Here is a 16564-nt window from a genome sequence, read left to right on the forward strand (position 1 = left end):
TTAAAAGAAATGCAGTATGAAATGAACTTGGCCATAATGAAATGTATTAATTCCATAAATGATTGTGTATAAGACTATTAATATTATAAGCTTTATATAAATATAGACTAAAACAGCTCCTCTTAGATGGAGATGCTGTGATTAAAACAAACATAACTAAAAATTTGAAGGAAACAAATGAGCTCTTATACAGCACAGCTTATTGCAATGAAGCTTCATTGTAAACTGCAAGAGCAAAAGCCAAAGATGAAGCAATCTGAACAACCAAAATCAAGCTGGAATGAAAGTCAGTGAAGTTTGAGCTGATCTTAATAATCTTAAAGTATCTTAAATAAGGATAACTGAAAAATAATAGTGTCAGAAACAGACCTATAAATTTATATATAATTTGGCCAACTAAACAAATGCTGAAGTTACTGAAGAGCTAAAGCAAAGAATTATTGTGACTGAACAGAAAATGAAATGATATGAAACTAGAATCATATCTTGTGCAATATGTACAAAATATTCAATTTCAGTTGAACCAATGTCGCTTCTTTCAATCTCTGCAGGTAAACACAAACACAAGCACATTTGATAAAAAAAAAAAAAAAAAAGAAGAAGAAGAAACTCTTGAATTTTGGAAGTCAGTCTGTGACAGTCCTATTGAACATAATAAAAATGCGTGGTCAAAGACTGGGTGATATTTGGGATTACATTTCTTTTCATGGAAGATAAGGGTGCAGAACCACGTAACTATCATCCAATAACATGCTTGCCTACCACACTTAAGCTGTTCTCTTCAGTCATAGCGAACTATGTGTACCCCTACTTATCAGATTATGAAATTTATCTGACTGAACAATATACCAGATCCTTATTGATAAAATGATCTTCAGAAATTCAGAAACATGAAAAATTAACTTAAACATGGCATGGATAGTCAAAGAAGAATGTTTTGGAGATATTAGCACTAGATGTGGAATTATCCCTGTCACTGTTACTCTTCAACATTTCATTGTTTCCTTTGTGTACGATTTTGAAGAAAATGAAATTCCAAAAAATATTAAAATTTCCCATCTGATATATATATTTATATGGAATACTTGAAGTTATATGGAAAATCAGCTCTGCACATAGACTCATTACTGAACATAGTTTATATTTTCAGTAAGGACATGGAAGGGTGCTAGAGTCATAAAAGAACGTGGTGGTAGAGTTGAGCTGTGCTTAAAAAAGTGTTTTTAATCAGTATATAATATGGCTTTTGTCACAAATTGTGCTACATTTTTTCAGTGATCCAAGTGTCCTTCAGTAGTGTTGCTATTGGAGTTTAGTTGTTGTTTATATTGTGTTTATTTTTGGTTATTCTTATGAGAGGGCGAGGTCAGAGTCGGACCCGTTCAAAGGTAGCAGAGAACAAAAAAGATAAATTTTCGTTATTTAGTATAGTTGTAGTATAGTATAGTTTCAATACTTATAATACTGCATAAGTATAACTTATAGTAGAGCGTTTCGTGTAGTTGTAGTAGTTCCTAGTACTTGGCACTATTTGAATGATGGCGGCAGCTGCTGCTCAAATTACTAATGGTATATCACCAGCCCTTCCCCATTTAAAGACAACATTTTGCATAGCATACTATGGGATTTTGTAGTATGCAGTATTTGTGGTATGTATGCAGCCAGCAGTTGGATGTGTGTGTGGCAGGTGAGAGATGGGGTAGTACATATATGTGGAAAATGTAGGAAATGAGAAAACTTTGTGAGTTGGAGATTAGCATAACGGACCTCAGTAGTGTTGTGTCTGAGGCGGGAGAATATTGACCTAGAAAGACGAGTAGTGTGATTGAGGGTGAGGATAATGAGCAAAATCTAAATGAAAAAATAAAAGTGGGGAGTGTAGAAAGTTTGAATTATTATGAAGTTTTCAGAGATGGTCTTAATTGGGAAGATGAATGGCAAGCTACAGTGGGTAACTTGCAGAGAGAGAGAGAGAGAGAGAGATGTGCTGAAAGAGGAGGTGGAATGTCTCGGGAATGAGGTGAGATTAAGCAAATGGAAGCGATGAATGCAAGGCAAATCAGAGTAGGAGTGAGAGAGTTATGAGAATGATAGAAGAGGAGAGAATAGAAACAGTAGAAGAGAGGGAATGAGAAGAATGCGAGGGAGTTCTGGAACCATGGATAGAGAGAGAGAGAGAGATGTCAGGATGGCAGGTAAGTAGGAGAAGAAAGAGAGAAAGTGTTAGAGGAGAGAGAGAGAGTGAGGGGATGCAAGTAAGCAATCAAGGAACAGAATGGTAAGAAGTGTGATGTATGGAGACTCGATGATCTGTGGTGTGAAAGACAGGAAGCCTAAGAGTGTTTGCCTAGAGAAATAATAGAAAATGTGGCTATGGCAATTAAGCAGGAAGAAAGGGTGGATGAGATGATTGTTATGGTGGGCATGAATGACTTGAGAGGCAGTGTGAATTCGGAGCCTGTCCGAAGATTATCAGAATCTCTAAGAAGTGGTTGACGGAAGATGATATGATAACAGGAATAGAAGTAGCAGGAGATGGCATTTTTTGACAAGATAGGAAGGAAAAATGCAGTGGTATAGTACTGCTTATGATAAGTGATGAATTATGTCCTCTGTTAAAGATACCAAGCAATTTTATAAGCTAGGTTTTAATCCTTTTTTTCCAAGCAAGCAAACAGACAAGTAAGTCAAGTTTGCGCCTGAACATAGTTCAAGTCTGAGGCAACTTGTGGTAAAGGTGGAGTGAGCTCTGATCACGTTCCTTAGTATTTTTCCCTAATGCAAAGCACATCCCCTTGCAGAGATGTATGATGCTATGCATTAAAGGCAAGGGGCACTACCCAAACCAGTTTCGACCTTTATTGAGGTCTCATCAGTGGGAGCCAGACCCCAAAAAATGCCAAGGTTGAAGTAATGCAGAGCTTATAAATTTTACCTAAACAAGTTGACACAAGGTGCTTTGACCTTACCTTGATGGACCTGTGGTTTCAGTCAGGATTTCTCCATGACTGCAGGTCGTAAAGAGTCCAGCTATTCCTGTCTTGGGCCTTTCTTCTTCATTTTCTTCCAACTTTCTTAATCATTGGGTCTTCCCACCTTAAGGCTGGTCTTCCAGGTTTCCTTTTGGTATCTCTCGGATACCAGTTTGTAACTCTGACTCTCCGTCTGTTGTCTCTCGTTCTGGCGAGATGTCCTGCCCATCTTCTTTTGCTGTTGTAGATTGTTTTTATTATATCTGTGAGTTCAGACTTCTTCCTGATTTCTGTGTGTCTTACGTGGTCTATTTTGTTTATATTGCACATTCTTCTTACTATTGCACGTTGAGTTGTTATTAAGCTTTGTTCTTCTTTTAAAGTTGTGTTTCATGTTTCACTGCCATAAGTTAATGCTGGTAAGATGTCACTATTGAAAAGATGGGCTCTTATGTCTATATCTATGTTTTGGTTGGTAATTGTTGATTTTATTTTGTTGAAGGCTATCCAAGCAGCTCTTTTTCTCCTTGCTATTTCATTTGGTATATCATTATTCATTTTTATGGACTGGCTGAGGTAGATGTATTCTTCAACTTTTTCAATGTTGTGAGATTCTAGAGTGATTGTATGATCTTTACAGTATTTGTTTTTCATCCATCTTGCTTTGTCGGGGTGTATTTCCAATCCAATTTTTTGGCAGTTTTGGCTTATGTTATTCAGCATTGATTCTAAGAGTTTGGGTGAGTAAGATATTAATACCATATCATCGGCGAATAATAGGATATTTAATATTTCACCATCAATGTTTATTCCATCTTTCATGTCAATTTTTTGAATGATGCTGTCCAGAGTAGATGCGAAGAGATTAGGTGATAAGATCTTACCGTGACGTACTCTACTTAAGTTAATTTTAATCGGGTGATTGAAAAGGGTGATGTTTGTTGTGCCTTCTTTGTAGATATCTTTTATGAGTTGGATGTACGCTTTTTCTATGCCTTGTTCTATTAAAGCTTGGAATACTGCGTTATGCTCAACAGTGTCAAATGCCTTTTTAAAATCTCTAAAAAGAAGACAAAGTGGGATCTGGTATTCTCTGCATCTTTCTGTTAGCTGAGTAATAGTTTGAATGTGATCTATTGTTGAAAAGCCTTTTTTGAAACCAGCCTGTTCTTTGCAGCTATTTTCGTTGATGGAGATTTGTATTCAGTTTAGGATGATTCTGGCGAATATTTTATATGTGTGTACTAATAGACAGATAGGTCTGTAGTTACTGATGTCTTCTTTATTACCTTTTTTTATGCAGAATTAAATAAAAAAACTTTGACCTTATTAAATAAAAATCTCAGGATGTAAGATGTAGAAAGTTTTTTACCTTGAGTATATACTATGTTAAAGATACCAAGCAATTTTATAAGCTAGGTTTTAATCCTTTTCCCCAAGTAAGCAAACTTGTCTTTCTTGTTTCTTCGCTGAGATTCTGCACCTATATTTAATGTTGACTAAATAATGATCTGAATTACAGCAAACTTCTGTATAGGATCTTACATCCATAATACTTGATGCTGATCTTTTATCTATAAGAAACATGAACAGTTTGATTAAATATTGTTCCATCTAGAGATATCCATGTTCTTTTTATGAATTTCTTTATGAGAAAAGCATGTAGAGAATATAACCATATTTTAACTTATAGAAATCTGTTAGTTTCTCTCCACTATCTTTAGAATGTGGATGTAGACTGTGACTCTTCTAATTGTTTCTATAGAAATATGGAAAATCTTTCTTTATAAATATGATTTAATGTGGCAAAGTGTAAGGTTATGCATTTTGAGGTGACAAGATTATGCTGTACACCACATTGGTGGAACTGTACTCCAGGAAATTGACAAAGCCAGAGACTTGGGAGTATTAGTGGATAGAGAGTTAAAGTTTAGAGGGCACATAGCAAAAGTGGATAAAGCTACTCATCAGATTGCCTGGTTGCTGAAGAATAGTTTGAAGAGCAGAGACAAACAGGTTATTGTTCCTCTTTATCGAGCCTTGATAAGATCCCATGTTGACTACTGCGTGCAGATCTGGGTACCAGCATTTCTTGGAGGAGGAGATAGAGAGGATCTAGAAGTGAGTGACCAAATTGATAGCAGGTCTGTGGAATGAACTGTATAAGAACAGGTTGAAGATTTGTGGGTTACAGAAATGGTTGATAGGTGGAAAAGGGGGTGATATGATTGAGACATGCAAATTACTCAATGGGTTTTTACAAGATTGATTCAGAGGAAATTTTTCAGAAGGAATTGAGGTAGAACCATGTAACTTGTGCATTATTCTACATATTCCCCACAAAGTGTTATACACTTGTTACAATGCTGCTGCATCATTTGCAATCCTCTGAGAAAAAAGCATTTCCCTTGTTGCACAAACCAGTCCTTAGCTGCAGATATGACTTCATCTGAGGTAAATTTTGTTCCTTTCAAGTGTTTCTTTAAATTTGGGGATAGGAAATAGTCAGATGGGGCCAGGTCTGGCAATTAGGGTGGATGAGATAGACATTGAAAGCCCAAGTGGTGTAATTGTCTGTTGGGTTTCATGAGCAGTGTGGACATATGTGTGTGCTGCAAAAGCAACACACCTTTGCTCAGTTCCCTGCTGCGTTTTTCCTTCGGTACCTCTTTCAGTTCCTTCAGAGCTGTTGAATAAACTGTTGCTGTAATATTTTTATCTTTTTTGAGGTGCTTTGTAAGGATTACACTATCAATATCCCAGAAGACAATGGCAAGAACCTTCCCTGTTGATTTTTGGGGTCAGAATCTCTTTGGCCATGGGAAATCTTTGTGTTTCCACTCCATTGACTGTTGTTTGGTCTCTGGGTTATAGTGACAAAGCCATGTTTCATCAACAGTCACAGTATGAACCAAAAAATTTGCACCTGATTTCTGAAAATGATCCAAAATTCCTTGAGATGACAGCACATGTTATCTCTTTTGGTTGGCATTCAAACACTCGTGGACCCATTTTACTGAGAGCTTCTGCATATCCAGATGTTAGTGGATAATGACCCCTAACTTGTTCCCTGGATATCCCCAAATTCTTTGCAGTGTTTTTCACCAGTATTTGCCTATCATCAAGGATCATGACATGCATTGCATTGATGTTGAAGTTCTTTCTGACTTGGAGGACATCTGTTGTCTCAAGATGCCCAATTTTAAACTTGGCCACCCATCTTTCAACTGTTGGATATGTTGGGGCACAGTCCCCTTAAGTCTCACACAAAGTTTGATGAATCTCAGTTGCAGCACAAAAAACTTGATGACAGTTCACACCTCTGTGTCTTTGAATTTCTTCGAAACTCTGATATGTCTTCTTATATATCCTAAAAGAAAAAGAACAAATTGTTATAATTTGATGAAAGGCATGGGGTTAAAGGGTTTTAAGATACGTTCTTTCTTGTGGTTATATCAGTGGCTTTAATATCATTTTTGTTCTAGATGTTTATCATAACTTTTTAGCCCCCCTCCCTCATATGTAGTTCATTGCTGAAGGTGTATAAGGGAGAAAGTAGATGGCATGCATTGACAAATTATCACAATGAATGCAGATCAAGAGTTTCATGCCAAATATAGCAAACTATAAAAGTTTTGGCAGACTGTAGCGTAAGCTAAAGCACATAGTTCGACACTAGGGCAACTCGTTGCAAAGGTGGGTAAAGTTCTGATCACTATTCTTAGCATTACCCATAATGTAAAACACAAGTAGCCCTAGTGTTGAACTATGTGCTTTAGCTTATGCTACAGTCCGCCGAAACTTTTATAGTTTGCTATATTCGGCATGAAACTCTTTGATTCCTATCTTTGAGTTTCTTTTTCTGCTTTGAAATAATGTGGAATTTAATATCCCCTTGATTTAAATAATGTTACATTGCCGAAGTGAAGCCTATTGCTCTTTATATTTAAGTAAACAAAGTTAAGTATTTAAGTTACATTTAAGTAAACAAAGATAATTAAATAATAATAATTATTTTATTATTATTATTATTATCTTAAGACTCAACTAGGAGGTCCCTTTGTCAATACACACAGCTTATTACCTTGCCTTAAACAAATTCAAATTCTCTGTGGATCTGGTTGATTGGTTTATAGGTAGCGGCGAGTTTGTATTTCTTCATAACTTTTGACAGACATTCCGAGATGCCTTTGCTATATGGTATATGAGTTCTACAGGCTTCTTATCTGGGTTGATGTGTAGGGAAGTGGTTGATGATTTTTTGAGTTGTTTTTAGATTGTATCCATTTAAAAGGCTGTATCTTTAATAATTTCCAGTTCTTGTTTTAAAGATTCTTCATTCTTTAAAATAAGAATTGGAAATAATTAATTATTAATTAAATTAATTACCTATAAACCAATTGACCAGATCCACAATTGACTACCTTCTCCAAAAGACAAACTCTCACCTATGATGCTACCTGGCATATACAAAGTTCCATGTACTTGTAAAATGTCTTACTATGGACAAACAGGAAGATATCTAAGTAAACGCATCTCTGAACATCAAGACCATATCTGTATCAAATCGCAGAAATCGGGCCTGACACAACATGAAGTTGAAAACCCTAACCATAAGATCCAGTGGAAAAACACTAAGCTGCTACATAGATCCTTATATAAACATGAGCATTTATATAAAGAAAGTGCTGAAGGCTTACATCACAGACCCAATCTGAACTGCAATGACTGTCTCACTATCCCAAAGTCTGGGAAATTATTATCCTCAATTGCATAAAATAAATTTATCAGATATATTTTGATTTAATTTTAATTACAGCCAGATTTTTTTTTAAAGGTCCTTAAACATGCTACTGTATGCATAGAGGGATTCCGATGTAAGCATGCACAATGTAAGCACTTGATGTTCTTCCTTTGAATGTAATTCCTAGTATTGTTTGTAATAACTATACTGATGATGTCTTAAGATACTTAAGATGAAATATCCACATATTAAAATTTAATTACTGTGGTATGTGTGTGAAATTTTTAGTTATGAATACTCCAGGTTTCACTATATAATAGAAACTACATTAGTCAATCGCCTGTGGACCTTCTCCAATATCATCCTTTTGAAAACCAGGTGACCAAATCTGTGCACAATAATCCATATGTGGCCTAATCAGGGCCTTATACAATGGAATAAGAATCTCCCTACTTCTACAAGTCAGTATCCTCCTCATCATTCCCAGAATTTTTTGTGTTGTCCTCGCAGTTTTGGCAATGTGTCCTCTAAATTTTAGATCTTTATCCACCATCACACCAAGATCTCTTATTTCCTCCAACTCCAACAATATATCTCCACCAAGTGTAAATTCCATATCCCATCTTTGTTTCCCAAATTTTAAAACCTTACATTTTACAACATTGAACTGTTATCCCCATTCACTTTGTCTATTCAAGTCTGCTCGACATCTCATAGTTCTTCCCAACTTTGCATGATCTGCAAACTACTGAATATCCCCATCTAAATCTTCCCTGATATCATTAGCATACAAGTTAAACAGCTGTGGTCCTAAATAGACCCCTGAGGGTACACCACTAGTGACTTTCTTCTTCTGGCATACTGCCCCCCCCCTCCATACACAACTTGCTGATACTTATCAGATAGCCAATCTCCAATCCAATGCACTAGTCTAATATCTAACCCCATCTACTCTAATAAATTTGACTGTCAAATCATGATGTGGTACAAAAGCCTTTGCAAAATCTAAGTATATTACTATGTAACCATCTCCTTTGTTCAATAATGCTGTTACCTAGAACATGACCTCTATGTAGAAAATCCATGCTGTTCATCAAAGATAATACCACTATTTTCAACCCAATTCTCGATCCTTGTTCTTACCAGTCTCTCTCTAACACCATGACAGCTGACACAAAATTAGGCCTATAATTTGATGCTTGAGTTCTGTCACCTCCCTTATGAAGCGTCACAATCTTGCCTTCCTTCCACTCTTTTGAAACTTACTGCAAGACCAATACGTCAAAGCAGATCCTCCCTGGCATATTTCTTCAAAATACATGGTAATATATTATCAAGTCCCACAGCCTTATTAACATCAAGTTTGCTCAATTCTCCATATATCTCTTGCTCACTTTACAGTCAGTCTCTCCTCCTCCTCATAACTGCTCTCAAACTCTCCATGATGTCACATTCACAAGAATGGAATTCCTTTATAAACTGCTGATTAAATATTTCAACTATATCCTCTGCAGCAGTTGTTCTTATACCATTTTCTCCAATCAATGCCATCTTTCCATAATCATTCTTTTTTTTTTAATTTTTTTTTATTTTTTATTTTTATTTTTGCTGGCTACATATTGAAAGAACTCCCTAGGATTCTTTTCGTCTTCATTAGCTAATTGCTGCTCATACTTCATACTCATACCATACTTTTGCTAACCTTACCAACCAATTCATCCTCCTTGCCTGTTCTTTGTTATCCTCATAGAATTGAAGAATTGATTATTACCACTCCTTTTATCTTGTTTCTGTAATGCCTCCTCTGTTTTTTTTTTTTTTTTTTCCCCATTAGAGATCAGGCTAGTTTGATCGATGGTTGTTCAAAGTCATTTTCTCTTCTGTTTGATGTAAGTCAAATGTAACTTAATGTTGCTTCTCTCTGTATATATATGTGTGTGTGTGTGTACTCCAGATGATGACCATAATTATGAAGGTCAAGACATCTGGAAATTTAATTAATCTTAACAAGGTAGTAGTGTCTATAATTTTATCAAAATGAAATAGAAGAGGATATTTTATTTAATGAAAATAAATGTGCAATACTTGCATAGAAGGAATCAAATCATATCAATAAATCTTTATATTTCTTGCATCATATGTTCCATTCAGTATTGACAGTGTCTTATTATGAAGTCCATCAACATACATTTTAGTAGACGAGTCATTATTATCTACTGGATTCTTTACATTTTTTAGTGACTTATTTTCCTTGTCATGATTACCATCATCAATCAATTTAAATCCATTCCCTGGCAGTCCAGATAGACCCACATTCAAATCATATATGTAACCAAACATATAAAGCCAATTTTTTAATTTAAAGTTTATATAAATTCAAACTGTTTGTTAAACAAATTCAGTGTTAAACAGAATACCGTGACTTTATGCTCCCTACATGGAAATCTGGAGGGAGTCTTAAAATGTTGTAAGGTAATTTAACATTCTTGTGCTGGCACATCCACTGTTAAATATGTTTGGCATAATATAATGGAAACTGCTGACTGGCAAGCTGCAAGACTAGAACTAGCCAGAAATTCCAGAATCCTGCTTCACTGCTGTCTGTTCTCATTTAACACAAACATTAATACTTAACTCATATAGCAATTTGGCCATGATTATAAATACATACAAATACAACACTTCTAAAAAGAAGAGATGATATTAAAGTACATTACTACAATCAGTAATTTCTTCGGAGAGTAGAAACAGTAGAGTGGAGGGGATTAGCTGCATATCATTGATAATGTATGATAAGTACAATGTTTGAGAAACTAAACTTTTTAGGCTAATATGATTAATATATTTTGTTTTGCTCATAAGATCTTTTTTTTATCATAACATTTTTGTAATTAATTATTATCTTTAATTTTAACATTGTGCAGTTTTGTTTTTTAATTAGAACTGGAAGTGGAGATGAATAAACTTAAAAAGGAACATAGAGAAGTCATATGTGGTAAGCAAGAACTTGAAAATATTCAAGATGAAAAAGTATCTCGCATAAGAGAACTGGAAAAGACACTTAGATTCATAAAAGCTGAAAAAGATGAGTTACACAGAGTAAGTGAGCTTACAGTATAAATACTTAAGCAACCAGAAGTAGTATACAGAATATCACAACTTATATATTAATTTTGATCATGAATATGCCTTAACATTTACAATTTACAGATAGCATTTTTTATGATATATTCTTAAAAAAAAAAAAAAAAAAAAAAAAAAAAAAAAAAAAAAAAAAAAAAAATCAGCTAACGCCTTTTTATTCCCGTATATACGGGAGTAGGCGAGGCCATTTAGCCCTATCTAACTTTTGGAGACTGAGTGGGCAGTTCAATCTCCACTGGTACCCAATCAGAGACAGATGGCCCAAGGCTATCACTAATTAAGCGGTACGCAGTGAAGAGAGACGGCTCAAATGTGCCGCCATCTCGTGGTCTCTAACCCTAACACAATATATTTAATGACTGAAATAATGTGGGTTCTACGGTCGATTTTCTTGAGTTTACAGGACGAAAAACCCGAGTTTCCGGGAGGAAAAACCTGCTTGCCCGTGCCAGAGATCGACTAACTCGGGAACCGGTCGAAAAAAGGCTTAGAAAAATTTCCTCTAGTCGCCGACTAGACTCGAAACCAAGACTTCCTTCGTGCGGCCTAGCGCGATGGTGTGCAAACGCCACATCCACTGAGCTACACAGGCTTCTTTTCACAAAGAAAACATGTTATTGTTAATTAGCAAACATTATTTCCTTGGCATGGAAACTCCTAACCATTACTATTCCAGGATGTAATTATATTTACTGTATTAATTTCTGTTAAGATTAATATTTATCATCCAAAATTAATATTTATTATAAATTCCAAATTTCTATAATATCTGAGAAGTGTGAATTTTTAGGTTCTGTGTATCCAATTCCAGATTTGAATTCTCTATATCAGTATTTCCCAAAGTGCAATATGTGCATCTCCTCCCTCTCCCTCCTTCTATGTATGCAGTCTGGCTGACAGTGCATGATTGTGTTTTATCATGTAGTTTGCACTGTTTGCATTAACAGTCTGAACCACACATTAAGAACTCTTGGCCAAATTTCATTCATATCATTAAAATTTTTTATTATTGAAAATTTAACATTTTTTGTTTCTACTATATCATCATCATCATCAATTTCCTGATATTTATCCTAAAGGGGGAATGTTCATGCTACTACGACAGTGCTACATGATTAAGTTTACATTATTATTTATTTCATATCTACAAGTTTCCTCCAAATTAGTCTATTACTTATCATCACTCCAATACCATTGAATCAATTCATGTAGGTCTTGGTCTTCTTTTGGGTCTCTTTCCTATCATCTTGGCATCAAATACCTGTTTTGATAACCTTTCCTCTCTCATTCTATATGCAAATGGCCATACCATCTTAGATTAGCTCTGCTCACACATTCTTGAATGCTAACAATATCAAGTTCCCTTCTATGTCAGTTTATTTAATAGTATTAATTCACAGCACAAGAATAATAAGACAATAATTAATATTTATTTAACTTAATTGCTGATATTTCTCTGCTATTAAATCCAGCATCTTCAGTGCACAATAACCCTTTGTCACAGCAACAATTTAGTTAATAGTGAGACCAGTTTAAAAAATTGTAATAGACAACACAACGACCTAAAGTCGTAATTAGTGCTATCTGTTGTTGGATAAAGAGAGAGAAAAACAAGTATTAATTTGATCTTAAAATGACTGTCTCCCAGATTTTTGATAAATTGATACAGCCATGCTTGTTGAGATATGGGAAAATGTTTTAAAGCTGATGCTGATTCCTAAAACAATCTCTCTGACTTATAATGACTTCTGTGTGGCACTTTTGTTTTCTTCCATTTGATTACTGTTTGAAGAAGTATCCAAGGGTCTTCTAGTTCTGGATCAAGAACCTTTATAAGGACTTTTATGCTGAATATGAGTTAACCAGTCTCATATGGAGGAAGTAGGGGTTTTCATCCCAATAATTAAAGTTTTTTCATCCTGCAAAGCCAGCATTCCAGTTAAAGAATGTATGCAGTTAACAGGCATAATACACTGGCCTCATGGCCATAATTCCAAACACTATCAAAGCCAATCCTCTCATATGCTCATTTTCATACCCTACCCTGGATGTAATTAATAATAATAATAATAATACCAGCCCTCTATAGAGTCAAAAAAAAACTCAATGTGGGAGGTACATATTGTTACACACAAAGTCCATAAAACATTTCTTTAAACTCATTCAATGTATTTGCATTCACCACAACAGACAGTGGATTCCACTCTCCACTGTCTGACAAAGAATGTATCCAGGCAAAGAATGTATTCCTTACACCCCTGCTCACACCTTTCTATACAGCATTCCAGGGAATGCCCACTTGTTCTACTCCCTTCTCCCATTCTTTGAAAAATTTCTCCCACATTAACCCAGTAGCAACCCTTTAATAACTTCACTGTCTCAATCATATCCTCTCTCTTCCTCCTATTCACAAGTCTTTGCAAACTGCATTCCCTCAATCTGTTTTCATATCCCACATCCCATATTCCAGTTACCACTTTAATCAGTCTTCTCTTAACCATTCCAGTATATCCTCATCACCATGAAACCAGAAAACCTAATCGATTCACAATAATCTATATGAGGTCTGATCAAGGGCTTATACAATGACACCAGAACTTCTTTAATTTTGCACATTAAGGTCCTCTTTATCATTGCCATAATCAGACATGATGACTTTGCAGTTTGTGCACTGTGACCTCTGAACTTCAGATCCTTGTCCACTACCACTTTAAGGTCTCTTGTTGCCTCCAAGTGTATACTTTGCATCCCATTGTTGCCTGCCAAATTTCAAAACCTTACACTTTGCAACATTGAATTAACAGTTCTGTACTGTTGCACACTCATACAATCTATTCAAGTCCTTATGTAAGTTCAGAACTTCTGCTTGATTCTTCATAATGCTCCCCAGTTTTGCATCATCTGCAAACAGTTATCATCAGTTAAAGCCATTCCAATATCATTAATATACAAATTAAATAACAGTAGTCCCAAAACAGACATGTATCATGCCACTATTGACTTTCCTCTTACAGGCTACTGCATCCCCATACACAACTTGCTAATACCTATCTGAGAGCCAGTTGTCTATCCAACTGGCTAATTTATCATCCATTTCTATCTGTTCCTGTTTAGTTACCAACTTGTGGTGTGGCAGTCTATCAAAAGCCTTTGTAAAATCTAAGTATACAACTGCATATGCATCTCCCTTGTCCAGTACAATTGTCACCTTGTTATAGCACATGAGCAAGTTGGTAAAACATGACCTTCATTTAACTAACCCATGCTGGCAAGCAGAGAGAATATTGCTTTTTTTTTATCAACCAAATTTTGTATCCCAGCTCTCAACAACCTCTTTTTCAGTACCTTAACTATGACTCCATATATATATACAGATCAGCCTATAATTTGTAGCCTTAGCCTTATCATCACCTTTTGTGCATGGAAAAATTTTACCTTCTTCCAGTTCTTTGGGACCTCTGCTGTTGTAAGATTCTTGCTAAACAGGCTAAGGCTGATGCTAACTCCCTGGCGCAATCTCTTAAGACGCATAGCGATATGTTATCAAGTCCTACTCTTATTGACATCTACTTAACTTACTTAACTTGCATTAACTCCTTATATATCATACCTCTTGCTTATGCTCCAGTAAGTCTTCTCTCATTTCATTCTCTGCATTCTCTTCTAGGGCACTTCTTCCTCATTTTAGCTAGTTCTTAGTCTTCCTACATCCTCAATCTTTATCATGCCTTAGCATCAGACAACTTTTTTTTTTTAGCTTTTCCTCTCCTGTTCAAAGTGTAAGATTTTAAAATTTGGAAAACAAAGATGGGATGTACAGTATACACTCAGTAGGGATATATTGCAGGAGGTGAAGGAAATAAAAGATCTTGATGTGATGGTGGGTAAGGATCTAAAATTTAGAGGCCACATTTCTAAAATTGTGAGGACAATACAATGAATCCTGGCAATGACATGGAGGACACTGCCTTAAGTAAACAGTTTCTGGTTATATTCTGTAAGGCCTTGATTAGGCCACATATCGACTACTGTATACAGATTTTGTGATCTAGTTTTCAAAAGGATGAAATGATACTGGAAAGGATTCAGAGGTGATTCAGTGGTTTCTGGTCCTTGAATATTGAAGATGAAGAAAGGTTGAGAAGATGCAATTTACAGAGTCTAATAGATACTAGATGTGATAGAGGCATAGTTGGTGAGGGGTTCTTATCAGATGGATGTTGAAGAAGTTTTTCATAGAATGGTGATTTGAGATGGGTGAAAGTACAAGAGGTCATTCTTAGAAGCTGTACAAGTAGAGCATGAGCAAAGAGTAACAAGTGTGCTTTTTGTATGGGGAGTGGTGAATGATTAGAGTACATTGTTGAGAGTGTAGTGTCTACAGAGAACATGAATGTATTTAAGGCACAGTATGATGATCTGTGTATGACAGTGTGTGTGGGGGGGAGGGTCCCTATAATGAGTCTTTGATTTCATAGAGGTCTGGGGATAATAACAATAATATACTAATCATAATGCTTCCAACTTAATATGCGGTTCCCTGTGAAATGCCTCTGCAAAATCTGAAAATGGCAGTATATGTTTTATCCTCATCAGACCTTCTAGTTACTTTATTAAAAAGCAGCCAGATTACTGAAACAAGAGCATCCCTTAAATTCTTGCTCATCATCATAGATAATATTATTCTCATCTGTCCAATTGTATAATAATTTATTATACAATTTCTCACTAATTTCTAAACAATCTTAACTACAAAAGGAATACAAACTGGTCTGTAGTCAGATGTCTCCATTTTACTACCTTCCTTATGAAGTTCCACTCTTTTACCTCCCTTCTACTCCTTTATCACTCATTAAATATCAAGATCAATGTTTCTTAGCACATTCCCTTAAAATACATGGCAAAATCACATCAATTTTTCTCATTTTTATGAAATGTAATCTTATTGACGGAGTTGTCACAGCTGAAGAATGTGTTAGATTTACCCTTTCCTGATAACGAAGGAAACACGAATTAGTCACTTTGGCCCACAGCTGCTTATAAAGCAAGTCTTAGTCATCCCTCATCTTCCACCTGAAGAACTTCTGGAAGTAGTGAGTTCAAGTGACAGTGAGGATTGGTGATTCTTACTTTCTTGTATTCTAATTCAGATCCTTTTTTATTTTATTTTTTTTGATATGCATTTTAACTCTTAAAATCAAACAGTACTTCAAAAAAATACACATACACTTATTTATTTATTAGGAAATTTCTAAAGCCCTTATCATTTTAATAGGATTTATTAGAGGCTCAAGAGAAACTAAAACTCCAATCTAAGGAATTAAAAGATGCACTCACCCAAAGAAAGTTGGCAATGTCAGAATATGCTGAAGTTAGTGATAAGTAAGTTTTGATGAAGATTAAATTTTTGATATTTTAAAAAATGTCATTCATTACTTCATTTAATTTATTAAATATTTAGCTTATATAAACAGTAATGGAAATCATGTTTTGTGCTTTTTTCTTTGTTTCTCCTTCTCAATAAATATGGTGTCATCTGTTGTGCCATTTTTTTTATGCAATAGCAAAAAAAACATTATATTTGAATGGGTGTTTTTTTTTTTTTTTGGTCACAGGTTTTTAACAGAGGATTTGTTGCAACCTGTAACATATTTCCTGACACTAATTTTGTAGATTTGTGTATAATTTTTAATAGTAACAAAAG

The 16564-nt window shown here is 35.1% G+C and overlaps 1 protein-coding gene across 1 annotated transcript in view; it reads left to right on the top strand.

Moving 5' to 3' along the window:
* Window positions 1-16564, top strand: part of LOC150101467 (serine/threonine-protein kinase Genghis Khan-like) — an 896778-nt gene that overhangs the window by 372564 nt on the left and 507650 nt on the right. The window contains 2 exon segments of the mRNA XM_090400803.1: window positions 10658-10815; window positions 16136-16242. Coding sequence (XP_090256929.1) covers window positions 10658-10815; window positions 16136-16242 — 265 coding nt within the window.

Source organism: Typopeltis vanoorti, chromosome 11 (genome assembly GCF_054136105.1).
Source record: "Typopeltis vanoorti isolate ZY-2024b chromosome 11, IOZ_Tvanoo_1.0, whole genome shotgun sequence".
In the NCBI taxonomy this organism is placed as follows: Eukaryota; Metazoa; Arthropoda; class Arachnida; order Uropygi; family Thelyphonidae; genus Typopeltis; species Typopeltis vanoorti.